Source organism: Cynara cardunculus, assembly GCF_001531365.2.
Source record: "Cynara cardunculus var. scolymus isolate 2C chromosome LG 14, CcrdV1, whole genome shotgun sequence".
In the NCBI taxonomy this organism is placed as follows: domain Eukaryota; kingdom Viridiplantae; phylum Streptophyta; class Magnoliopsida; order Asterales; family Asteraceae; genus Cynara; species Cynara cardunculus.
The window spans coordinates 3843215-3871078 of NC_037541.1; the positions used below are offsets into that span (position 1 = coordinate 3843215).

The 27864-nt window shown below is 34.9% G+C and overlaps 2 protein-coding genes across 3 annotated transcripts; both read left to right on the forward strand.

The window, feature by feature from the left end:
* Nucleotides 1-5813: 5813 nt before the first annotated feature.
* Nucleotides 5814-17641, forward strand: LOC112526514 (lysine-specific demethylase JMJ18-like). Of its 2 annotated transcripts, XM_025136824.1 has the most exons (13): nt 5814-6576; nt 8366-8564; nt 9630-9701; nt 10255-10332; nt 10471-10983; nt 11080-11107; nt 11213-11301; nt 11682-11843; nt 12610-12978; nt 14259-15039; nt 15128-15231; nt 16859-17047; nt 17253-17641. In XM_025136824.1, exons 2-13 carry the CDS (start codon nt 8409-8411, stop codon nt 17328-17330), a joined length of 2619 nt encoding a protein of 872 aa, XP_024992592.1. In that variant the 5' UTR covers nt 5814-6576; nt 8366-8408; the 3' UTR covers nt 17331-17641. The 2 variants fall into 2 exon arrangements, with proteins under 2 accessions (XP_024992592.1, XP_024992590.1); XM_025136822.1 differs by having other exon boundaries at nt 11080-11301.
* Nucleotides 17642-19940: 2299 nt separating this feature from the next.
* On the forward strand, nt 19941-27531 carry LOC112526515 (2-succinylbenzoate--CoA ligase, chloroplastic/peroxisomal). Its single transcript, XM_025136825.1, has 10 exons — nt 19941-20143; nt 21024-21096; nt 21770-21938; nt 22033-22131; nt 22751-22848; nt 22960-23153; nt 24085-24212; nt 24522-24910; nt 25982-26196; nt 27029-27531. Exons 1-10 carry the CDS (start codon nt 19941-19943, stop codon nt 27156-27158), a joined length of 1698 nt encoding a protein of 565 aa, XP_024992593.1. The 3' UTR covers nt 27159-27531.
* Nucleotides 27532-27864: the final 333 nt, after the last annotated feature.

Here is a 27864-nt window from a genome sequence, read left to right on the forward strand (position 1 = left end):
ACATTTTAATAGGATTTGAGGGATTCTTAAAATTTGAATGAATATTATTATTTTTTTCAAAAATAATAAAGACGTGGAGGGGTAAAATTGGAAATAGGAATACAAAATAAAATAACACGATCAAATTGTTTCGATCATCGTGGAATTGATAATTATGTAATCGTCGACAAAGAAGAGGAAGACTATTTTTAAGAGATTTGTGTTACATATCACATCTTCATCACATACACGACATCTATCGATGATTCCCTTCAATATTACACGATTAGGGTAAAATCAAGAAGTCGTTACTCTGTTTGGGCATCACAGATTTATCACGGTGTAATAATTGTAAGGAGAAATCGAGAAATTAGACACCAAATCACTAATATACGATGATTTCTCTGCTTTATCACAAGATTATCACAGTGTGAGTATCACATGCTTAGGTAAAATCAAGAAGTCGTTACCCTGTTTGGGAATCACAGATTTATCACAGTGTGATTATCGTAAGGAAAACTTGAGAAATCATTACCCTATCACACATTTATCACAGTTTCATTATCATACGATCAAAGGGCAAACTCGAGTGGTTGGTAAACTTGATCGATACTATATTACACAATTATTACATTGGCTCTTCAAACTGCTTTTGCAACAATGGGTATATTGTACACTTGATTATTTAAACCCATAACTCAAAAAACAGTTTTGAATCCTTGCACTGTTTTTCGGCAATTGAGACTATTCTTGCACGATGATTTTGTCACTTATCACATGTTTATCACACCTTGATTATGGCTCGATGATTGCCTATAACCAATTAGGAGTAACAATTGATAGCACAATTTGAGTCGATAACAACAACAAATAGCAAACTTGTATACACATTAACCTTGTGTATTCAAGTGTATCACAAGTAAGATTTATCACATTCATTACTGTTCGATTGCATAATGAGAACTCGATAAATTAATACTCGAAATGTGTATCACATAAATACCACGGTTCAATTATTACTTGATTAGGGAAAATTCGAGTAGACATTAACCAGATGGTGTATGCAGATACAGGCAACGATGGAGACGTGAGATTCAGCGTGATTAGATTCCAACTTAAAATCATGGAATAATTACAATTAATTAAAATAACATAAAAAATACCTAATTACGTTACTACCCTTATTGATTTAGTTTTATTTAATATAATTTAAATTATTATTAAAATGGTTAGAGACCCACAATTGTTTTCACATTTTCGCAAAACAAAGGGGCTCTCGTTTGAACTCCCGCTTATACACACACACAAACATGCGTGCACGCACGCACACACAGACACATTTGTGTGTGTTATTTTGAATAATCTCGTAGAACAAATTAAATTCATATAAAATAATAAAACTAAAAAAGAAAGAACCATTGATACTAAATATATAAAGCTTACAAAAAATAATTCAATAGTGCAAAATCGATCTACTCACTAATTTATTCAATTTTCAAATAATTCATTCAACTATCCGTGTACGGGAATTAGAGTAAGTACCTACCTATTCAAATAATTTGTATTGTTTTTAAATTTAACCTGAATATCCAACCCGCTATATGAGCCGACTAATCTCAGGGTGACCACCTGCTTTGCAGATAGCTCCGAAGTCACCGCATTTGAACCTCCGTAGTCACAAGAGGATTTTTATTCCTAAACTATAAACAAGATAAATATATTAAGATTAAACTACAAATTTGGTACCTATGGTTTGTCGAAATAGCACTTTTCATTCTTATAATTTTGAAATTACAAGATGGTCATCACGATTTGTAAAAACGTCAAATTTGTTCCTTTTTGTTAATGGCCATTAAAAATTCCGTTAAATGATAAGCATTTTCGTCTTTCTATCGTTTTGTCATTTTTTACCCAATCAAAATTCACATGGACCAAAAATCATAGTGTAAAAGACAAACATGCCCCCTCATTTGATGGAACTTTTTAATGACCGTTAGTGGCAAGGACCAAATTCAAATGTTTTTGCAAACCATGAAGACCATTTTGTAATTTTAAAACTTCAGGGACGAAAGATGTTATTTTTTGACAAACCAAAGGGACCAAATTTGTAGTTTACTTTTAAAATAATTAAAGAGTAAATTACGTTTTTGTCCCTTTATTTGATCCCTATGGTTTCAAAATTTTAGTTTTCATCCCTATGATTTGTAATTCATTTATATTTTTGAACCTGAGTCCAAAAAACTACTTTTAAATATGAAAGACTAAAATAGACATGTGTTGTAAGCCATAGGGACGGAAAAATCAATAATGAAAAATATAATAAATTATAAACCATAAGAATGAAAACCGAACTTTTAAAACCATGTGGACGAAAATAGAAATTTTCAACAAACTATAGGGACTGAAAACATAATTTACTCCTAATTGGAAAAATAGTCATAAAATATATTTTTGATAAAATACAAAAAAGTCAAATTTAAATAATTAAAGACACAACATTAAATGTTATAGCTAAAAATCTAATAAATAATATATCTTTATGTTTTAATTTCTATTAGAAGGGTACTCATACAATGTAACGAGATAAATCTTTATTTTAATGTTTAGTTTTTATTTTTTTGTCTTTATTGATATAATACGATTTTACGTGGTTTTAATAAAACGATAATGTTTTTTATTTTTGAATTAAATATAAATTTGATATTAACATAAAAAATTTAAAATAAAATAAAATCAATATTAATATTAAATTAACTATTTAATAATTCTCATTTTTTTTGGTATAACTTCTTTAATTCAATTTTTTATTATAATTTAATTTAGGTTTAATAAGAAAGTAAATTTATTTTTGCTTTAATAATATAATTTTTATTAAAGATAATAATTAATATTATGTTAGAAACTCAATGATTATCTTAATTATATTTTAGATTTTCTATATTTAAAATAGATGTTTATTCTGTATTTGATTATGTTTATCTGCAGTTAGTTACACAAATTTAAAAATTGAGCTTTAATAAGTTGTATTTACGCAAAATCACTTGTAATATTTATGTTTATCTGCAATTAGTTACACGAATTTAAAAATGGAGCTTTAATAAGTTGTATTTATGTAAAATCACTTGTAATCTTGAATTTTAGTAATATGCATCAATAAACGGTACTTTATGCATAAAAAAAGGTTTTTAAGAGTTTTTGTCAAATACTTTATAATATAGTATAAATATCAATAGTAAAAATATCATTTAGTGATTTAAAAAGCGTAATGATTATATATTTTCAAGATTGTATGTCATTTTTATTGTGAACATTTATTTTAGAACGATGAGTAATATTTAAGCATTTGATAGCATAACATATTTTTATGTTATAAATATAGTTACAGTTAAGCATTATATAATCATAAAGTGGCCATCCGTACATACAAAAATGTCAAGGTTTGATTGCGTAGTTAAGTAGAGACTAAGGAGCCGTTTATCAAACACTTACCCGATAAGTGTTTACCGGTAAAATTTAACACTATTATATATTTATCGGGTAAGATTTTAGTTCACCAAAACGACATAGTATACAATATTTTACCTGGTAAGCGCTTACCGTGGTAAGAGTCATCGCTCTCACTTACCGGGTAAGACTCTTGATCATTGTCTCGCTCTTATCGGATAAGATTCTTGGTTCTTACTATATTCATCCGTTGAGGTAATGTTACTTGGTAAGCGCTTACCCAGGTAAGTGTTTGGTAAACGGCCCTAAACCGAAGGAGCCGACCAGACCACAAACAAAACCTACATTTAGTGTCCTAGGGATGCGTTAGGTATACAAATAAAAATAGATGGAGTTGGACTGACGATAGTGAGAAAGCTTGCTGGTATTTTTTAAAGTTTTTAAGGTTTTAATTTAATATAAATAGTTTAGTAATTTACATATATCGTCTTATCTTCTTGATATTTCTTCCAGATATTTTAGTGGGATAAAAAAACTGTATTTTTGTCACACTTAATCATGTTTTGGTCTAACTATTATGTCACACGTGGGACAACAAGTTTTCTTTTGATATGTCGTATTTTTTTTGATTAACCTGGATATCACACCCGCTATGCGAGCCGACTAACCCTAGGGCGACCACCCGCTTCACGGGGTAACCCTGGAGTCACTACATTTGAACTTTCATGGTCACAAGGGGATTTTTATTCCTCATTGGATTCGAACCTGAGACCTCCAGACACTTTTGACCAGTCCAAGCTCAAACCAACCATCTTTGTGGTTAACATGTAGTATTATGTCAATCATGCCTCGTATACCAAATACAGACTGACACACTATGTCTTCAGCACATACTGTATCATATTCTTAACATACATTTTAACTATAAACTTTAGACATTTACCGAGGATTTGCACAAGATCTTTGCGATTATAATATCTATTGAGTTATAGTATTCTTCTCGATATTTTCTTGGACTATTTATCGTTGAGGATGGTTCTCGAAAATGCTTTAACGATTATTCTCGTTTCTTAAACGATATTCTTCTCGATATTTTCTTGGACTATTTATCGTTGAGGATGGTTCTCGAAAATGCTTTAACGATTATTCTCGTTTCTTAAACGATATCATGTATACTTTTAGACGTTTACCCACCTTTTCATCATCATCAACCAACAACGTAAACTGGTATATCAGTACGTGTAGTTATAATTAATTGCATGTCTTTTAGTTGTTTAGATATTAAAAAATATTAAATATTTAACTATAATATAATAAGTATGTAAAGTGTATCTTCAACCGTTTATCTAAAACCAAGAAACTGGACAATTTGAAGTTTTTAACCTTTTTTTTTATTCAACAGATCCATTAAAACTTTTTCCAAAACAAAGAAAGTACGAGAGAGATGATAAAAATCTCCAAATTAGGAAACTCTTTAATATTAAATGCTTCAAAAAGATAAATGTTTTTTTTTATATTATGATATGTTAGAATTAACTACACTTTTAACATGTCATTTTTTGTTATTTTATATTTTCTCAACCAGTTTAACTGCTAAAAATTTGGTCAAACCTGATTGGTTCATTATGTCTCGGGAGTGGAACATACCCGAGCTTACTCAGGCTCTAATGGGAAACGAAGTTCTTCAAATCCCTACGTATCTCCAAGATATCTACTAATGATATTCTGTGACGGGGAGCAACCAGTTGGATTTTCCAAGATCTATCATTTTATAGATTTAACAAACTCAAAATTGTCTTCACAACCTCATGTGCAGTCTTAATTCTCGAACTAAGTTAGTCAAATTACAAGAATACCAAATAAGATGAACAAACAAGAATGCTAAAATATGCTCAGAACCCTCTTGATGTCTGCTTAACTCTTCTAGAATCTTCTCCAATGTTCCCCATCTTCTAGATTGAACTGGAATGTTCCAGATCACCAGAGATAATCATTTACCAATTATTTTATAGTCATCAGCTAACTTATTAACTAAAAAATTAACCTATCAGCTAAATTTACCAAATAAACTTATTAACTAAAAAACTAACCTATCAATTAATTTACCAAATATAACTTGAATGTATTACCATTTTATATAAACTTTAATGGGATACTGAAATCTTGAAACTAGATAATATTTTATTGGTTGGGTAAAATTAAAAATGAAGATTTGTAGGAAAATAAAAAACTATGGATTAGAATTGAATCTTGAAAGAAGCGGTTTTGAACGGCCATGATAGAAGAAGATGGACCCCTTCTTCTTTTGCAGAAAGATATATAAATCCAAACTCATTCTGCTTCTGTTCGTTGGTTTCTTGGTTTCAACAAATTTCAGTTAAAAACAGGGTGATCCTTCGTGGGTCTGTGGGCTTCTTCTAATTCTTACTTTCTTTATTCGTTTACTTTTTACTTTTTTGGGGTTTGACCCTCTCTTGTTCTTCACAAATTTGGGTTTTTTTCTACGAAATTTCGCGTATTTTTGGGGTAAAATCTAAGCGTAGCGATGCACCAAAATCGCATGGAACACATGAAATCGCAGTTGTGTTCTGTTTCACCAAGAAAATAATATTCGCGTATCTCAGTTTCTTTTATATGGTTTCTTGTTCTTAATTATCGAATATATTCTTTGCTATTTGTTGGGAATTATTTGTTTTTTTTAAAATTTTATTGAGCAAACGATTATCCCTTTTACCATTCCTTTTTTGCCACATTAACGAATTTCATGGAGTAGAATTTTGGAATGATAATTAATTGGTTCTTTAATTATCCAGAAAAAAATAAATTATTTTTTTATATGATTGTTTAATGTTGGATGAATTCTCTCCCATAAAACAATTTCAGCTGTTTCTTTTCTGGGATTTGTTTCTCTCTTTAGGTTTGATATTTTTTGTTGAGTTATTAGTCATTGATTTGGTGTTTTATTAGTCTTGATTAGGTTGAAATCTTTTTCAGTTGTATTTTAATTTTATTTTCTTCCTAGTTTTCTTCGATTTCACCATTGTTCTTGGAAGTTTGATCGATTTGGAGAAGTGGGTTTCATTCTGCATTCGTAAATGTCATATACTTCATGGAAATCCCCCAATTTTCAACGATTTTAGAGTATCAAATCAGGTTAGGGTTCTTTCTATTGATGTTGCCAATTTCTTAATTCCTTCTGTTCTGAAATATGAAGTAGATCTGTATATGTTGTAAGAGTTTCTTTTTATTGATGTTTTTGTGATTAGATCTTAGAGTTTTATGATTTTTATAGCTAGTAGCATTTCACCAATTAATAGAGGAAGGTTATCTAAAAGGGGGAAAACTTATTATATGAATCATGTTTATGTGTTGCTTTATTGAATATATGAGAAATGGTCATCAATGGCTGCCTACTTCAAATAGATTTAGTTTTTCTTTGCAAGTCATTGCTGAGTTTCATATGCCTTAGATTCTTGTTTAAAATGGTTCATATATATATATATATATATATATATATATACAAAATGGTTTTGTTGGGCTTGTTGCAGAACATGTTTAATGATTTTGTAACTATCAAAGGCTGGTCGTAGATTTGTATCCGTCCATTTAATATTTCTTGGATTTGTAAGCTAAAAATGTTCCTAAATTGTGTATTGGTAAGGAGCTGTACATCTTTGCAGAAATGTTTCTAAATTGTTAGCGGGTATCAATCTTTGCTCAATATCAACATGTCATCCTGAGGCCGGCTCAACTGGCAAATAACGGCTAGGCCTTGGGGCTCCTCTCATAGGTCGCAGGTTTGAATCTTAATAGGACCACTAGGGATTCTTTTAAAGTATATAATATTTATATATGGCAAATGAAATTCACACACACTCCTCGACCTCTAGGAACGTTGGGTTACTGGATACTGCTTTTGATGCCACTGGGGATTTTCCTGGTTGTTATCTTCAAGGCCCCATTGGATTGGTCGAGGTGCACAAGCTGGCCTGGACACCCACAGTTACCTAAAAAAACATGTTTTATGTACCCAAACTCCAAGGTCTAAGGTCTAAGGTCTTTGAACATGCAACCCCAGCATTCATTTAAAAAACTCATTTTGCATTTGCAGAAATACTATATAATTTGATACTGCAATGTTATACTATACTTCAATGTTTGGGTCAATTGCACTTTGCCAGCTTGTAGAATAAATTTTGCACCAGAAAGTATCTTTTGGTATGGTTGTCGTTCGTGGAAGTTGAATTTATTTAATCCTTGGTTCGGGTTTGTTCCAAGTGTAATTACGTCAGCATGTTCACAAGCTGGACACGTGCCATATTTTAAGGGCAAATTGGTCGTAACACGATTTCCCTTTTAAGAATCCCTCTATTTGTTCACGCCTTTCATTCACTGATGAACTATTTCATATGAATTGTGAAAGAGGAAGCGGAGAGCGAGAGGGAGAGAAACAAGAAATGAGAGGAGAAGAAGCATTGAGATGGTGATTTGCATTTGTTTCTCTATTGTGCATCTTGTTTTGTATAGCTTATAGCGATATTTTGGCATGATCTATGAGATATATACGCGCCATATAAGCATCGTCGAATGAATCTCATTCTAAGATCCAAAGAAAATTTCATTCTTGAGAAATCTTACGAGCACTTAGCTAGGTTTTGACATGTCATAATTGAGTTCTCGTTCTTATATTTGGTCATAATCTAAGGTGGATCCACTCCTAAATAATCTTATATGAGGTCTAAACTATTTTAAAACTTTAACCGGAAAATTGGATCCCATGATCGCATGGTTCTACGTATTTCCAGTGTTTGGATGTTCTCATGATGTGTTTTTGTGTTTCCTTTACATGATCGAATTCAAAGAGATGAATTGAATACATGAATTCATTTAAAAAAGGTTGTCTCCCTCTTTAAGTTTTCTATTGGTTTGCTTTCCCTCTTAGGGACATATGATGGCACCATAATAATCCGATCGAGTGTTACGCTATGGAAACCGTCGTCAACGAAGAAGTAGACATAGATATAGTCAACCAATGTGAGACAGTGAAGGTTAAACGTCTCCTCAGACGAAGAAGTTCAACCAGATATCAACTCTCGGATATGAGCTCTCGAGCACAAATTTCTCATGAGAAGCGAAAGAAGGTTAATTTCTGTCGATGCATTGCATGATATAATCTTCATTACATTTTGATGTCGTTTTCCCATCAAAAGTTTTATATTTCTATTTATCCTCTCAAATGAGAAATGTTGTATCAACATGTTGTACATGATCTATGTGTGTTATACGCACTTGGCTCAGAGATACGGAGTCACAGTTTTTAGGAGCCAGGGGTCTTCGCAGAAACAACTGCTCTACTGGTAGAGGTTAGGTCTGCGTACATCTTAGCCTCCCCAGACTCCAATGCTAAGTGGGATATACTGGGTTTGTTTGATTTGGTCTTTACTCCTCAGGGTAGAGGTCCGGTCTACGTATATCTTACCCTCCCCAAACCCCATCGCTAGGTGGGATATACTGGGTTTATTTGGTTTGGTCTTTATTAATCATTGTGACGCTTTTCGTTCTTTGATCCTATGTTGGCATCAACATTCGAAAGAGATCAGTTTTAGAATAATTTGGGGTCCATAATGGATAAAGTGAGTTACATCAATCATAACATAATTTTGAGCTACAAACTTCAATAACCTTGAGGGCCAACTCAACAGGCAATCAAAGGCTATGCCTTGGGGCTCCTCCCCATTGGTTGCAGGTTCGAGTCTCCTCAGGGCCTGGGGTCATTCTGGAAAATTACCTTAAATGAGTTTTTAATTAAATCCTTGACCTTCTTATGACCATTGAGCATCATAGGTATCTAACATATTCATACCTAAGGCTTTTCCACAAAGTGGTGACGAAACGTATAACTTCTACATCGTTATTAGGTCAGGAGGCCACAGATTTTTAAATAACAAATGATGGAAGGTTATATGCCTAAATATCCCTCACGGGTATCTGGGGTTTTTCTGGCTGTTATGTTCAGGGCCCCATGGGATCAGTCGAGGTGTGTGTAAGCTGGCCCAAACACCCATGCTTGCCGAAAAAGAATTCTTACTTTAGTATACATGATATTATGTTTCGTTTTTTCCTCTAACACTTTCCTTGACTCCATGACGCTGTTTGATACCTACAAAGTCGACAATTCAGCATCTTATTAGAATATTATTTTGTAGGACCAATCTTCCAAGAACACCCCGAAAGATGATCACAATCTTGAGTCCTCAGGCAGCCCGCGAAATCAAAAGGTAGGAAGTTGTGGTTTTTTTGTGTGTGTGTATATATAGGGTAAGGTTAAGGGGAAAACGGCAAAAAAGAAAAATGAAAAACTGAGGAACATCCCAAAAACTGTCCATCTGGACGGTTTGCACATGTGCATACAAGTAATTTGTAAGCAATTTGTCTGGTATGCACATGTGCGTAACATGCACACCTGCATAAAAACCAAAAACAGCTTGAGTTACTTGTATGCATATGTGCATACCGTCCAGATGAACGATTACCAGAGAATTTTTCATTTATTTTTTTTTGGGGGAGGGGGGGTTCCCCTGGACCTCCCTTTATATATAATATCAATTGATATGAGATGCATCAACACTCAGGATTTAATTGAATTCAGAAGGTGGAGTCCTTTAGCTTGACTAACTTCATTACAAATTTAAAGATATTTGCTATTTTGCTTCCTACTTGGTGTGTAAATACATAATTTTGCTTTTATAACAGTGATCTTTATTATCAATTTCTTTCGCTCTTCAAAGGTTTTATGCATTAGCTTATATATATATTTTTTAATCAATGCAGATAACAGCTAGATGGGATCCCTCAGAGGCTTGTAGGCCTAATATAGATGAAGCCCCAATATTTCATCCAACTGTTGAGGTAATCATCTTATGTTGAAATTTGATCAACCATGGATCCTTATGGTAGTTTTCAGTTTTTTAGAGCATCCCCAACAGTTTCTCATACGGAAATCTAAAAAAGCAATTTCTGTTATTGATCGAATTACCCGTTCATCAGGAGTTTGAAGATACGCTTGGTTACATATCAAAAATACGACCTGTGGCAGAGGCTTATGGTATATGTAGGATCGTACCTCCTACTTCCTGGAAACCTCCCTGCCCCCTCATGCAGAAACAGTTTTGGCAAGAAGCTAGATTTTCTACCAGAATCCAGCAAGTCGACTTGCTTCAAAATAGAGAACCCATGAAGAAAAAGAAAGGCCGAAAACGGAGAAGAAGAACATATACAAAAATTGGAGCAAGGAGGAGATGTCCTCGTTCTGAAGGCTCGGAGTCGAATGCTTCTTCTGACAGTGACGACAAATTCGGATTTCGGTCTGGATCAGACTTCACATTTGAGGAGTTTCAGAGTTTTGCAAAAAAATTCAAGGAGCATTATTTCGGAATGAATGATGTAAATCCGAAAACAATTGTTAATGGGCATGAAGAAACACAAATATGGGAACCATCCATTGAAGAAATTGAGGGTGAATATTGGAGGATAATTGAACAACCAACGGATGAGGTTGAGGTATAGAAGAAGATTGATATTTTAATTCCATTCCCTCTTTGAGATCGAGAACTTTGGCATACTATTAAGTGTCTTCCTTTTTCTTCTTTATATCAGGTATATTATGGAGCAGATCTTGAAACAGGTGTATTTGAGAGCGGTTTCCCAAAAGCTTCATCCATAGAAAATAACGAATCCGATGAATATGTGAATTCAGGTTGGAATCTAAATAACTTCCCCCGTTTGCCAGGGTCTGTGTTATCTTTTGAAGGAAGTGACATCTCTGGAGTTCTAGTACCATGGCTATATGTTGGCATGTGCTTCTCGTCATTTTGTTGGGTAACTTTCTGACATATTTCTTATAAATGCACAAACTTCTGATAGATTTTAAGACATTCTTGTGTTAGGTAGCGTCGGGTTATTTACAAGAATAACCTTTCGACGGATTTTTTTAAATGCATAACCTTTTTAAATGCATAACCTTTTGACAGATTTTAAATGTCAGAAGGTCATACATTTAAAAAAAAATCTGCCAAAAGGTTGTTCTCCTAAATAAACCTCTAGCGCCTCGGCTTTTTATAGAAAATAAATAGGATTGCTGTAGAAGGTCTAGAATTTTAAATTACAGTTATTTTCTCCTTCATATGCTTTGCCTTTGTGTCTTTATGTTACTAAATATAATCCCTGACTTGTATTTTTTTTATCGGTTTGTGGAAAAGCACGTTGAAGATCACCATCTTTACTCGGTAAACTATATGCATTGGGGTGATCCAAAAATATGGTATGGTGTACCGGGGAGCCATGCAACGGCCTTGGAGGATGCAATGCGGAAGCATCTACCTGATCTATTCAAGGAACAACCCGATTTACTCCATCAACTTGTAAGCACCTTCGTTTGTTGGTTAAGTCAACCATTCGTTATTTATGTTAATTGTACCCGTGTTCCTTTGCACACACTCTCACTTGTAGCCCGCTTGCTTTTTCTTTTTCTTTTCTAATTCTTGTTTTGCAAACGGGTCTTTGGGGAGTAGAGATAAAGTCTGCCTACATCCTACCTCCCCCGACCCTACTGCATGGGATTTACTGGATTTCTTTTAGCCAATTAAGTAGTCACGCCAACAGAATTTTTGTAAAGGTCATATATACATCGACATAGAGGGTCAGTTTCAGGGGAAAACCGTAAAAAAAATGAAAAACTGAGGAACACCCTTGTAGCTGTTCATTTGGACGGTATGCACATGTGCATACAAGTAATTTGTAAGCAATTTGTCCAATATGCACACGTGCTAACACGCACATGTGCATAAAAACCAAGAAACAACTTCAATTACTTGTATGCACATGTGCATACCGTCCAGATGAATTGTTACAAGGGTGTTCCTCAGTTATTTTTTTTTTTTGGGGGTTTTCCCCTAAACCTCCCTCTCGAGATATATCCCAGCATTGCCCATTGCCATATGGTCATATTGCAAATACCCACTTCACTAAATGTAGATATTCGATTCTTATAGTTTAATTTTAATGCACCTTTGGGGTAGAGGACAGATCTGAGTACACTTCACCTCTATAGACCCTGCTCTCACAGAAGGATATATTGGGATCGTTTGGTTTGGTTTAATTCAGTGCACCTTGGTCTTATTGTGGCAGGTTACTCAGCTGTCTCCTAAAGTTTTGAGGTCCGAGGGAGTACCGGTTTATCGTGCTTCTCAGCATTCTGGAGAGTTCATTGTTACTTTTCCAAGGGCATACCATGCAGGGTTTAATTGCGGTTTTAATTGTGCTGAAGCTGTGAATGTAGCACCGGTGGACTGGCTAGAACACGGGCAAGGTGCAGTGGAGCTCTATAGTGAGCAACGACGCAAGACATCTGTATCTCATGACAAGTTGCTACTGTTGTCGGCTAGGGAAGCTGTTAGGGCTCTATGTGAGCTTCCAGTTTCAAATGAAGAGGCTTATGAGAATTTGATTTGGAAAAGTGTTTGTGGGAAGACTGGGATACTTACGAAGGCCGTTAAGGTAGATTAATTATTAATGTTTATATATATATATATGGGGTCAAGTTCGGGGGAAAACCGCAAAAATAAAATAAAATGAGGAGCACCCTAGTAACCCATTCAGCTATACACTATGCACATGTGCATAAAAGTAACTATTAAGTAAATTTTTTAGTATGCACACGTGCATAGAAACCAGAAAACATCTTCAATTACTTGAATGCACATGTGCATACGTACTGATGAATAGTTATGAGGGTGTTCCTCAGTTTTTCAATTTTTGAGGGGTTTTCCCCTAAACCTCCCCCCCTCTCTCTCTCTCTTTATATATATATATATATATATATATATATATATATGGTTGGGTTCCGGTGGGAAGGGAAGTTATGGTGAGAAGCATATAAAGAGAACTCCACCCTTGGATCAATCCTAATTGAATGTCAATGCTCATGAGGTGCACAGTGCACTGAGGTGCACCAAATCAATTCCCTTCTAAAGTGCAATTGATGGGTGGGCATGAGATTAAAAGTGGTCAAGGGTTGAGATCTCTTCTTACGCTTCTCAACATAACTTCCCTTCTCACACGATCCTTTGCCTATATATATATATATGTAAAAACTTTTTACAAGCCGGGGGTCTTTACGGTGTGGGCAAAATGCAACAAAGTTTGGTTTAGTTCCTATTTAGTGTAACAAAGATTTTTTTTTTCTCAATCGATGTAACAAATTCAAAATTTCCTATTTTTTACCCTTTTTGACCGATAACCTGCTGAGCTTGTAACATTCGATGACATGGATACCCGCTTACAAAAGGTGTACGAAATATTTATGAAAGGGTTTGGGCAAAGTGGACCATAAACTTGATGTCAGCGTATTTGTGAAAGGTTACCGGTGAAAATGAGTAAAAATTAGGAAATTTTGTAACTTTGTTACCTTGAATTGGAAATTTTGAAACTTTTGGGCCGTTTACTAAATGCTTACCGGGTACGCACTTACCAATATCACTTACATTATCGATCGAGTATGACAAGGATCAAGAATCTTGCCCTGTAAGAGGCATAACAAGGACCGAGAGTCTTACCCTGTAAGTGAGGAAATAGACTCCTACCCGGTAAGCGCTTACCGGGTTCAAGACGCTTACCAACAATCTGTTTTGATGACCGAAAATGTTACATGATAAGGTAAGTTTGGGTAATTTCTCTTGCTGTAAGCGCATATCAGTAAGTGTTTGGTAAACGGCCCTTTTGTTACATTAAATTGAATATTATCATCTTATCTTTTTTCTTTGTACCCAACATTTCAGGCCAGAATTGGGATGGAGCTAAAAAGGATTGAGCAACTTCAAAGCGGTTTTCAATTTCAAAAGACGGAAGAGGACTTTGATGCAACAAACGAAAGAGAGTGCTTCCTATGTTTCTATGACTTACACATGTCTGCAGCCAGCTGCAAGTGCTCTTCTGATCGCTTTGCGTGTCTAAAACATGCAAATCTTATATGTTCCTGTGATCCAGACCAACGAACTATTTATCTCCGTTATACCTTCGATGAATTAACCATTTTAGTTGATTCACTTGAGGGTAATTCAGATGCTCTACGAAAATGGGCGTCACAAAACCTTGGATTAGATCAAGAAAAGGTGTTTGTGGGAGACGGCTTCAAGAAAGATAAATGTGTGCCTTTATCTCCAATAAAAATAGAAACTTGCAGCTTTTCACATCATCATGATCAAATGGGTGTCATTCAATCTGATCCGCATCAAAAAACTTCTGATGTTTATCCCAAAGAAGAGCCCATTTGCATGGCTGATAGAAGCTTTGGAGGACAGAGGTGCTTGATAGATTTAAATCTTGATAGCATCTCTGTTGATGATGGAAGAGAGAACAAAGTTGCGTTGAATGTTTCGGGTTCAACAGATGTTCAGAATTATAGCGCATCTGATGATAAAAAGCTGTTAGGATTTGATAATTTGGCATCACATTCGGATATGAAGTTGTGGGGATCAAATCTCGATGTTGAACTTCTGAACATTGGATCTGTGGCTTTTGGAAAACTGTGGTGCAATAATCAGGCCATATTCCCAAAAGGTATTGTGGCCTTGCGATCTTCTTTTGCACTTAAGTTAATAAGTTTAATTAGTTATTGCATGTTTATAACTCTAGTCCACATCGGCAGGATTCCGAAGCCGAGTAAAATACTTCAATTTTCTTAACCCTCCGGTAATGAGTAGCTACATATCAGAAATCCATGATGCTGGGCTCATTGGTCCTCTATTTAAGGTAAGTTCTCTATTTTTCTTCCTCCCCCCTCTTTTTGTTTCCCTCTTGTTTCAGATCGGTACATATGACATAGATCTCCTATAAAGATGGTAGATGTATTAGGGCGCTAGGGGCATATTCAAATGAGAACCGTAAACATTTTGAGGACCTAGGAACCAACTATTCATGAAGAACGTCGTGATAGATACTCATGATGAAAATTATTCATAATGAAAATAAATGATGTTCATTATAAAAATGCATGATATTCATGATGAGTATCCAGGGTTATTCATTATGAATAATACGTGAAATAGTTGGTTCCGGTACCACGTTCTCAAAATATTTATGTTTCTCATTTGAACTTTCCTCTAGGGCGTTATATGTTAGATCTCTTACAGGAATTCATATTTAGGTCTTTATTTCTAATCATAATATGGAGGTTCATGAGTTTCCAACTCTTTTTTTTAAAGTATATAATATTTATATACGGCTAATGCAACAAATAAACTCACACACCCTCATGACCTTTGGTGAGGCCAAAGGCCTTTAAAATAAACTCACACACCCTCACTTTTTTTTTCCAATTATGCCCTTTATATTTTACATAAACCAGAAACTATCCTTTTGGGGAGTTTTACATTGTTATCTAGTTTCTCAACTAGTTTTTACCAAACCTGACTAGTTTATGAGCTAACAAGCCAACAACTAGCTTTTCAACTAACAACTAGCTTATCAGCCCACTAGCTTTTCAGCTAATAGCTAGCTTATTAGCCAACTATTTTTGTAACTAACAGCTAGCTTATTAGAGCATCTCCAACAGCTATGCTAAAATAGAGATTCTGGAGAGATGGTAGAAATCTCTAAATTTGGAGAAATCTCTAAAACTCCATATTTAAGGGAGAAATAACATTTAATTCTTTTTTACCATTAGGAGACACTGAAATTAAGTGTTTAGGATAGAGAAATAATATTTTATTAAATGTATTGAATATTTTAATAATATAGTTAATGGTAGAACTTCTAAAATAGAGTAGCTGTTGGAGTTGAATGTAATCTTATTTAGAGATTTTAACTTTTGGTATTCTATTTTAGAAGAAGTATAGCATAGTTGTTGGAGCTAACTTATTAGCCAACTAGCTTTTCAGCTAACAACTAGCTTTTCAGCTAGTTCTTTTCCAAACATGGACTAAGGATCATTGGCCCAACGGTACCCGAGTTACCGGCAAAACTCCGTTTCCCAGAAGGGTCAAGGGTTCAAGCCTCAATTAAAGTGAGTGTGCGTGAGTATTTGCCATATATAAATGTTGTATACTTCCAAAACTAGCTTTTCAGTTTGCCAAACATAGCCCAAGGCTCCTCAACTTTGTGAGGGTTGGGTGGGGAAGTCTTTGTATGCAACCGTTCTCTTGCAGTTTTGTTGCAAATCGTTTCAAGTACAAAGTGTGGACCAAAAAGCGGTTACTAGCTAACTTGCATCAAGACTTATCTATGAACTGATGCTTGCACCACCGCTTAGCTTTCATAAAATGCATCTACCGTGACTAGAATCTAAACTAATAAGCCTTCAGTTTTGTTCTCAAGTTCTTGTTTTCCTATTCGTGATTTATTGATCCTTAACCTCTCTCTTTTTTACTATAAAATTCAGGTTTTCTTAGAAGAGTGTCCGAGTGAGAGCTTTATGGAAGTATCTGCGGATAAGTGCTGGGAACTGGTGCTGCAAAGGCTAAATCAAGAAATGGTCAAGGGCTGCAAATTGGCAAATCATGCCATGAAGCCACTAGGAACCATTAGCGGGCTTGAAATGTTCGGGTTACTTTCTCCTGACATTGTTCAGGTATATGCGAATTTATTGTTATAATAGAACTTAAGTTCCTACTTTCTTTTCATTATGTTTTTTTAAAGCATATATAGAGGCAGGTTCAGTTTAGCACTTACTCAGTCAATGATTAGTGTTGACCCGGACCGCATTTTTACCTGTTTAGCACTTATCTAATTTGTGTTGGTAATGGCCCCTTGGTACTGACGATAATATTAATCAGGTGATTGAGGCTCTTGATCCCGAGCATAGATGCCTGGCATACTGGAGCACCAAATTCAACCAGAATAGTCGAGAATAGAAATTTTGGTGGTTTCGGGCATGAGCAGGATGCAGAAGAGAGCAATAAAACATGGGGACATTGCTGACCGAAACGGAGCAGTGCGAGAACGGGAGGTTGACTATTATTGACTTGTTAGGCTTAGTTCTTTCACTTTCTTAAAATAGAAAGGAAGTTGGAAATCTAGATCAACTCTGATAGGTTCATGGTAGAAAACTGAAGTGATAGAGGCCTTCTTGTTGGTTGCTAGCATACATACATCTTTTGGTTTTTCATTTTTCTTAACCAAAAAAGAAAGAAAAATAAACTTGAAAAATTACATGTGGGATCTTTACAAGTGCATTTCAGTTTTGTTTTATTGTTTTCTAATTGTTAATTGTCTCTNCCCACCCCTATACTTATTTTTTAAAATAAAGAAATCTATATATATATATATTAAAGGAAAAACCAACTAGAATGACATGACACTATGAGATTTGAGTATTCCTCAATCTTGAAATGTGGTTAAATTTGTTTTATCCCATATCGGTGGGAAGAAAAAAAGTAAAAGGAATGATATGTGTATATATATATATATATATATATATATATATATATATATATATATATATATATATATATGAAAAGATGAGGTGATTCTTTTTGTTGCAAGTCATGATGTTGGCTCAAATGAGTCAACAATTTTATTTGTAATTGTCATTATGAGATTTGAGTATTTTTCTTAAATTTTGAAATGTTGGTTAAGTTTGTTTATATCATATAAAATATTAACTTTAAAATATTGAGATGACATCTTGTTAAAAAGTATATTGAGATGATATGTTTATATTGAAATATCCAGGGAACAAGTTGGAGTTGAGTGTAAATTTTGGAGAAATTATAAATAATATGATGGAGATGTTCTAAAAAAACTAATGCAATTTTTTTACTAAAAAAATTTGAAATTTATGTTTCAGGAAAAATAATAACTTGCAATTATATATAATTTTTTTTCACCTGGATATCCAATCCGCTACGCGAGGCGATTAATCCCAGAGCGACCACCTGCGAGTCATTGTATTTGAACTTCCATGGCCATAAGGGGATTTTTATTCCTCCTTAGATTCGAACCTATGACCTCCAGACACTTTTGATCTTCGGAGTTCAAGCTCAAACCAATTGGGCACAACCCTTATGGTTGCAATCATATATAATTGTGTGTGTGTATATATATATATATATATATACATATAAAGACAGAGGATCGAATGAGAAGTGAAGTTAATGTGAGAAGTGTAAGACGTGAGCTGGACCCATACATACCAGTAAAATTCAACACTATCGCTTACTTACCAGGTAAGATTTTATTTATTAAAACGCATCGTATGCAACAATTTGTCCCAGTAAACACTAACCATGGTAAAAGTCGTCATCCTCACTTATCGGGTTACACTCTCGAAACTTGTCTTCGCTCTTACCGGGTAAGATTCTTAGTCATTGCCATATTCATTCGGTAAAGTAAATTGACTTGGTAAGCGCTTACTTAAGTAAGCGTTTGGTAAACGACACCTAACTCTCATATTCATACGTGGAGTTGAAGTATATGCATGATACAAACTATTCTTTTTCTAAGTTATATGGAATGAAAGAAGTCCATTAGTTTCTAAGCAACTCTTTCAAGTATACTTACATATCATTCAAGTTGACGTATGCATGTTGACTTATTTTTAGGTCCAACATATTTCAAAATTTACAGCAAGTAATCAATTTGTCAATAGATATTATTTTTACGTATATAATTGAATGGCTGCTTGGAAATAATTGTTACCAAGTAATCAATATAAGGTCATTTTTGATGATTAACCTGGATATCCAACCCGTTATGCAAGCCGACTAATTTCAAGACAACTATCTGCTTTGCAGATAGCTCGTAGTCACCGCATTTGAATTTACATGGCTACAAGGGGATTTTTGTTCCTCCTTGAATTTGAAATCTGGAACGTCTTGGTACTTTTGATCTTTAAAGCCAAGTTCAAACCAATCAAACACCACCCTTGTGATTACCAAGTAATCAATATAAGGTCTTTTAGTCTATCCTACATAACTTGGACGGAAGACATTTTAAAGAGCATTAAATTAAGCCTTTAAAGCTACTTGGAAAAAAGCATAATCGGAAACTTTCATAACTTCAAAGAGAAAAAAAGTACCCGAAACTTAATACACGCTTAGGGGTCGTTTATCTAAATGCTTATCCGGTAAGCATTTATCGTTAAGAGTCAATACCAAAATGGTATCGTATGCAACAAGTTACTCGGGTAAGAGTCATCACCCTCACTTACCAGGTAATACTCTCCATTTTTATTATTGCTCTTATCGGATAAGATTTTTGACCCTTTATCATTAACTTCGGGTAAGAAAAATTACCCGGTAATCACTTACCAGATAAACTTTTAATAATATTTACTCAAAATAATATGTTTGGTAGGAAATCAGTTTTACAAAAAGTTAAACAAAAAAATAAAAAATAAATAAAAAATCCGATTTATCTTTTTGGCCAATGATGTGATTCGTAATGGCATCCCTATCAAGATATCACCATGACCAAATCCATTTTGGCGCTCCCACACCTTCCATTTGAAACCACCCTCAACAATGGGGAGATGCTACTCGGAAGTTCATATTTGCCAGTGCTTGAGCCGGCTAGCAACTTTCCGACGTAATTCTCCGGTCACAATCTACGGCAACAGAGTTAATACTGGACGACAGTTTGTTGACGGAGTCTTGGATCTCTCATATGGACTTGTCCAGTTCGGTTTGAAATCCGGGGACGTTGTAGCCATCTCTGCTTTTAATAGGTTCATTCTTCTGCTTGAATTAATCTGCTTTTTTTCTTTTTGCAAATAATTAGATTGAGATTATGTATAATTGATGCTGCTGCTTCCTTCCGCAAAGTCAACTTCGATTTCAGAAATTTAAACATTGTGGTTTTTGGATTTAGCATTGACGTGAATGTTTTTAGTTTCTTAGTTCCAATTCCTGGTTTAATCTAAACAATCATCATCATTCTCTTATAATTACAATGTATTTTTGCCTGTGAATCAAACAGCACAAGTTGTAATCACAAAAATGGGCTAATAGGTAGCTGTAGTTTTGAAATTTTGCCTAAATGTAAATGTTGCAAACTTTGTTGACATTCCAAATGATATGTAACAATGGGTATTTGAGTAACTATAAGTTTATTCTTGTTTATGACAGAGGCTGATTGGACGTAATTTTAGACTTTTTGTCAATTAAATATGATAAATGATTCAGTAATATATTTGGTTATGGTTAATTTGGATGTAATGTTACTCCCTTTGCTCCCGAAAGAGATCTACACAAGTCAATTTAATGATTTTTAGCTCTAAGTTAATATTATGCTAAGAGTTATAGCGAACAACTTGATGATTATGATACTCTATAACAAGTGCCACAAGTGGGAAAATGTTGAGAAATAGTATTAAATTTTGCAGTAAAATTTAAACCGATAGGTAGTACATATAGACAGAGTTGTTTATTGACTACTTGTAATTCGTATGATGGTTGCCATTGATGGTTTTTGCATTTTAAGCAGTCATTGATATGCTACTGGAAGTCAATAAGTCCTGGATCTTAAGATGAACAATCTTAAATTATTGTAGCAGTTTACTGTTTTCCTGTCCTACATGAATTCTTATACAGTTGTATTTGATTCAGTGATCTATATTTGGAGTGGTTATTGGCCATCACATTTGTTGGGGCAATAGCTGCCAACCTCAACTACCGCTGGGTAAGTAAATCTCTAGATTCTGTGAGTTGTTTGTTTTATTGAAATATCTAAAAATATGATATGATAAATTGTCAGTCTAAGCTGGTTGCTCTACTAGAAACCTTATGTGTCAATTGGTCACATATCTGTGCACATATTCAGTATGTTCAAGATCACATAAAAAATACATTGATGCAAGGAAAGCGAATATTATTTGAGTGCTAGAATTATTGAGGCATACATCTCTTTTTGCTATTTCTTCAATCAAATGTGATGATAGTCAGTCTGAAGTTTTCTACCGTGCCATCTTCATTAGTTCAAAGACCGGGCATGGGGGTTGATTCAGTTGTATCGGGTTAAGAACTTTGACCATTCCAATTGAATTCTCTCATTGTCACATAAATTATGGGATCATGCCTGAAAAACCTCCTTGCAGAAAGGGGAAGACTTTTTAGATGACTTCCAAGTTCCATCCCCGGCTCTTTTAAGGCCAGGGAGTACTGGTGCACATAAGTCATCCTCTTTTAATGTCACTTAAAACTATTAAGTAGAAATGAGAGTCTATATGTGTGCTTAGTTTTCAAGACAGCTCATATGATGATGCTAAAACTTAGAATCTATTCTAGATTTTTTTTATAGTTTTTAAGTACACTTTTAACTCTTTCACTGAGTAACAACCTATTTTACCTGTTAGAGCTTGGAGGAGGCTCTATTTGCAATGGAAGACGTCAAGCCTATCATGTTGGTGACGGACCAGGAGTATACCACCAACTGGCATTTAGATTTCCAAGCTAATTCTGTTCCTTCTCTTAGATGGCATGTTGTCATCGATACCCATAATAGATACAGATCTACAGGGAACAGTATGTCACTTGATAGTTATATCTGTACATATAAAAACTTCGGATAATCATATCATTAATGTGAATTTACACGCTGTCATGTTTTTATTCACAGTATTAACTACCAACAAGCTTAAGATGCCTTCTCCATGTCCTGAATCGTTCAACTACTCTTCAACTTGTAATGGCACAGCAATTGTATGCTTTACTTCAGGTACTTGCAAATATTTTGAAATAATGCTTTTCTCTCGGTCTCACATACATGGCCCAATTTGGGCTGTATATAGAATGGATGTTTATATTGGGTAGAACTCAAGGAAAACATATGTTCTGGATACAGAGGTTATAAAGGGATATACCGGAATCCTATTGAGCTATGCTTAATATATTATGGAATTCGAATGTGGAACTTCATTTCACATATGCATTTTTTGACACTAAGTAGTCATAGTCAATGATCCATTGTACTTTCTGAAAACAACAGATGATGTCCTATTTTTATTAATTTGTTTTACATGTTTCTGGAAGTGAGCATTACACTTCTTTTAAGATTGACCAAATGAGCACATGGTCATATGTTCCATATTATCTGGGTTTTTTTCCAAGGGGAACTTTCTATACATGACACATCCAAACTTTGTACTTGGTGAAAGCATATAGAGGCTTGGTAATATTAGAATTCAAAGGGGGTTTCAAGGGTTCAACTAAGTGTGTGGTTCCATGTTCAACCTTTTCTTTCAGATACAAATAAATATTTGATTTATCAAGTAGAAGTCTCTGCTGAACAAGTTGTATTTTCATGTTCTTTTCCTTTTGTTATCTTCTGTTTGTAGGGACTACTGGGAGGCCAAAGGGTGTCATGTTAAGCCATTCAGCTTTGGTTGTACAATCTCTGGCCAAAATCGCTGCTATTGGTTACAGAGAGGATGATGTATTTTTTCCTTCAACTTCATGTGCAAGATATTAGAAATATAAGAACAGAAGTGGTGTGAGCAAGTGAAGCCACTTTGATTTTTTTTCCATGTTCCTTGAATATATGCAGGTGTATTTAAATACTGCTCCACTAGGCCATGTTGGTGGACTATCATCGGCTTTAGCCATGCTAATGGTAGGAGGATGTCATATCTTGGTGCCCAAGTTTGAAGCTAAATCGTCTCTTCAAGCTATTGAAAAGTATCATGTGACTTCTTTCATAACAGTTCCCACGATTATGTCTGATATGATCTCCTTAATCAGGTATTTTTCATGAAAACATATAACTCTGCTCAAAAGTACAATGTCATTGGAGATATTTTCTGTATTCATTCTTCGTGATCTAGCAATTGATGGGGAATTATCTGAAAAACAGGTCTTTCATGTGTCAAAGTTGTTTATCGGTCACCCATAGATTATGGCGAGGATTTTTTCTAGCTGTTGTATGACCTGCTGTTTTAGTATGGCATAGTGCAAGCATACTGCATTAACCAGTGAGTCTACTTGTTGATGATTCCAGAATGCATTGTTCTGCAATCCTGTCTGCATCCCTTCTTAGTCCATGTATGTTCTCTAAACAAAGAGGCATACATGTGACATCTCTTGGGTAGTAAATTTTAACTTCGAATGAAGATGAACCTTGTCTCACTTAAGGGTCAAATATTGTTGTGCGTTTGGTAGGTGTATAGGACTAGACACACTGGCGAGAGTGAGGTAGATGGTTGGAAGAATTGTTGAAGGTTTTAAGGTTTTAATTTGACCTGAGTAGTTTAGTACTTTATCAATATTGTCTCATCTCCCTGATTTTTGTTCCACCTATTTTGGTGGGACAAAAAGAATGCATTTTTGTCCCACTCGGTCTGATCTAGTCTTGTCCCAGTCCAATGTCGCATCAAATGTGGGCAAGTTTTGTACTGTCCTGTCATGTTATGTCACGTGTTCCAAACTTATAAGGGACAGGGTTAGACATCTAGGTATGCCAGTGAACTTGATTATCGCAGTTGTCTTAGCCTACACCCAGTGGTAGATAACTGCCAAAAACATAAAACAGAAAACATATAGTTCTCTAGCCAATTTTGTATCAGTTTGCATCTGCAAGCAGTTCTCATGGAGAGGAGGGAGAATATTATTTTCATTTGGAAGATGCTATTGAAGGTAAAAATCGTATTGTTTTGATCTTACATCAGATTTTCAGGACCAAAGATACATGGAAAGAGTTACCCATGGTGAAGAAGATTTTGAATGGTGGTGGCAGTCTTTCAGCCAAGCTAATTAAAGATGCAACAAACATTTTCTCTAAAGCTACACTTTTCACAGCTTATGGTTGGTTTATATTTCTGTTCCTCCAAAACAACCGGGTTATTTAGCTCAATGACCTTCTCCAGTAGCTGGTTTTGAAAAATGACCCCCTGGTGTATTTCTAAGTTTTTATGGGAGCAGACTGTTTTAAACCGGAGGCAGGCTGTTTTGAACAGGTCAGATGAAGGTCATTGAGCTAAAAAAAAGGTTTTAGAAGGTCATGCTCCTAACTGAAAACTCATTTAATATCATTCATCTAAAGCACCCCCTCCAAATCATTGGTTAATCGAATGTGTTACTTGTTTCTGATTGCTTTAAACTTTTTTCATTAAGGTATGACAGAGGCTTGTTCTTCTATAACTTTTATGACCCTTACTGATCCAAAGAAGCAAACAACCACAGACCAAGCATTGGATCAAACCACTGACTTGAAGTTAAGTTTGTTCCACCAACAAGAGGGTGTTTGTGTTGGAAAGCCTGCACCACATATTGAGTTAAAGATCAGCACCAAGGACTCGGCTCATGTTGGACAGATATTAACAAGGGGACCCCACTTAATGATTGGATACTGGGACCAAATTCCAGTAAAAGAAAAATCTGGCTATGAAGGCTGGCATGAAACTGGTGATATAGGACGGATAGACGATCATGGTAACTTATGGCTTATTGGGCGCATGAAAGGGCGCATCAAGAGTGGAGGAGAAAACATTTATCCTGAAGAGGTTAGCCTCACTTCTATTACATTAGTTTGATTTTTGAGGTCATGGGATCTCATCTTCAAGATCAACCTCATTATGAACTTAAATGCTTTGAGAAAAGAAATAAATTACTCTATTAAACTTTATAGCAAGTTAGCAACTATCACATGTGTTGTGGAAATGTCACCAAAAACCAAACAACATGGCTGGGTTCTAAACAAGGAGATCTATCTAACAAACCAACAACAATATAGAATACATATATGTTATTTGTGTCATAACATTTCAGCCATGTGCATGTGACGACTACCCCACTACCACAAAATTGGTTTTATAGGACTTCAGATATGTCTAAATGTCCTAATAGACTACTTTACAGGACTAAGTTTTTGGACCAAACAGTTGCGAGCTATGTAAATGTGTTACAATAAGACATAAGTTGATTAGACGATTTTGGGTGACCTAATAAGTTTTTTTAGTTTTATTAGTCTTTTATATGAAATTATTTGAAAAAAGGCTGACGTCCTCGCAAGACACTTCTCAAAAGTGTCATAAAGAAGTTAATAAGATACTTTATTTCAAAAACATTCTAAAAAAAGTAAGACTAGGATTCGCGAAAGCATGCATAAGACCCACAATTGTTAAAACAATCTAGAACATGTAGACATGTATGGGTCGTTGTACTTTGCGATGTTCTTTGTCGCAAGTCCAAGTCACCTACATAGCTCTTGGCGACTTTACAAGTCGCATGCAAGTGCCAAGTAGTTTCTGGTGTACCCAGAGTCTTAACCCTTAAGTCACCTACAAGTCGCTTACCCTCACCGTTTTCACCATCATAAAAAACAATGTTGGTTTTGAATTTTAAGAGTACCAAGTTTGACATAATCGAAGTCTACACCCAGTTTTTAGAAAACAGGGTGTAAAATTGTTACCAGGTGTGTCAACATAGATAAGCAGCTCGCTCTAAGCTTTTTTACTTCTAAATAAAAACAAATAAAAAAAACAAAAACTTATCTTCTACTTGGTTAGTTTCCTTCTCATTTCGGCTGTTAAATCCGTAGAACTTGTCTTAAAATATTCATCTGTTTAATGTAGGTAGAAACTGTCATATTAAAACATCCTGGAATTTCTGCGATTGTAGTCATCGGACTTCCAGATATCCGTCTGACTGAAATGGTGGTTGCTTGCATCCAATTGAACCACAACTGGACATGGGCTGGTTCAAGTTCAGACCACACAACTGCACAGAAGGAACAATGCATATCCAGTGAAACCCTCAAGCAATTTTGTAGAACAAATAATTTGACTGGGTAAAGTTTGTCATTTTCTACCAATTGTTTTTGACAAACTTCATAAACCACTCGATGCTCCACCAAAAATCTTTTTTGCTAAATTTTCCCGCTTAACCGGGTCTACACAGAAACAATCGCTCTAATCAATTTTCATAGAAGTCAGGTCTACATACATCTTACTTCCAGACGGTATGTGAAGTATGCCGAGTGTGTTTGGTTTTTACTAAACCGAACGAACCAGGTACATTGGTAAAATATACGCAGACTCCTGACCTCTACCCAAAAAGTAGAGTGATTGTTTTCGTGAAGACTCCGGTGCCGAGATATTTAGGTATATAACCTTAGATAAAATCCATTACCCTTGATGAGTATAAAATCATTTTTCTTTTGATAGTTCAAGGGATCATGAGTTTAATTAAAATCTCATTAAGGTTATATGTCTAAATGACAGGCTTGTGAAAAGTGTAACACTGAGAGAAAGACAGATATGATAAAGTTTTAAAAGAGTAATTAATAACATACAAATAGAAACAGGTACCAAAAAGTGTATTTGGTTTTTATTGTTGTAGAACCATCGATACCCGGGTTACCAGAACCTGTACTCTAAGGAAGCCAAGGGTTCCAACTTTCCCGATGAGTACTTATTGCATATTAATATTATATACTTGAAAAGAATATGAAAGAAGGGACTTTGCAACAACCAGTACGACACCCCTTTTGACAGGGAGGGTCAACGGGTTAGAGACATTTACCAGCCCTTGCAAAACCGAAGAGGCTTGATGCATCGTGGTTAGCCTTTCGTGTTCGTTGATATCTAGTTTTACATTTCCCTTTTTGTATGCATTTGCAGGTTCAAAGTTCCTAAAACATTTATAATATGGAACAAGAAATTCCCATTAACAACAAGTGGGAAATTGAGAAGAGATCAACTCAAAGGAGAAGTTATGTTTCACATGAAGTTATTCCCCAGCAGTCTATAAGGTGGCAATTATGCAACATCTATACTGGAAATGAGGTATTAATCACATCATACCCAATAGTTTATATTTTAGGCTCGTATATGAAGTTGTAGATTTATTGTCCTGACCTATTCAGTTCCATATACCAAATGCAGCCTAGAAAAGACGTTAAAGTTACATATTTGCTCATTTATCATCATTATACCCTTGTGAGAATGATAGAGCCCTAGGACTGCGAGCTACGTGTTAGGGTCGTAGGTTGGGGGAGGGTTAAGAGAGTCGACTGATACGTGTTAGGGTCGTGAGGGTTTGATTTGGTTTGGTTTAATTTTCCTTCAGATACATTTACTTATTATTTGGTTTATTTCATTCAGTTCTTAGTGCTTTGAAACTTGCTTACTATCAACTTAATGGTCTAGGTTTTGGGTAGTTGCTTATTTCATACAGATTATTATATTAGATATTTTTTTTAATAACCTGGATATCCAACCGTTATGCGAGTCGACTAATCTCAAGGCGACCACATGTTTTGTAGATAGCCCGGAGTCACCGCATTTGAACCTCCGTGGCCATATGGAGATTTTTATTCTTCCTTGGATTTGAATCTGAGACCTCTTGATATTTTTGACCTTTGGAGTCGAGCTCAACCCAATCAGGCAACACCCTTGTGGTTTTGTATTAGATATTTGTTCTCATACCTGATGGATAGAGCATCTTTAATGAATTC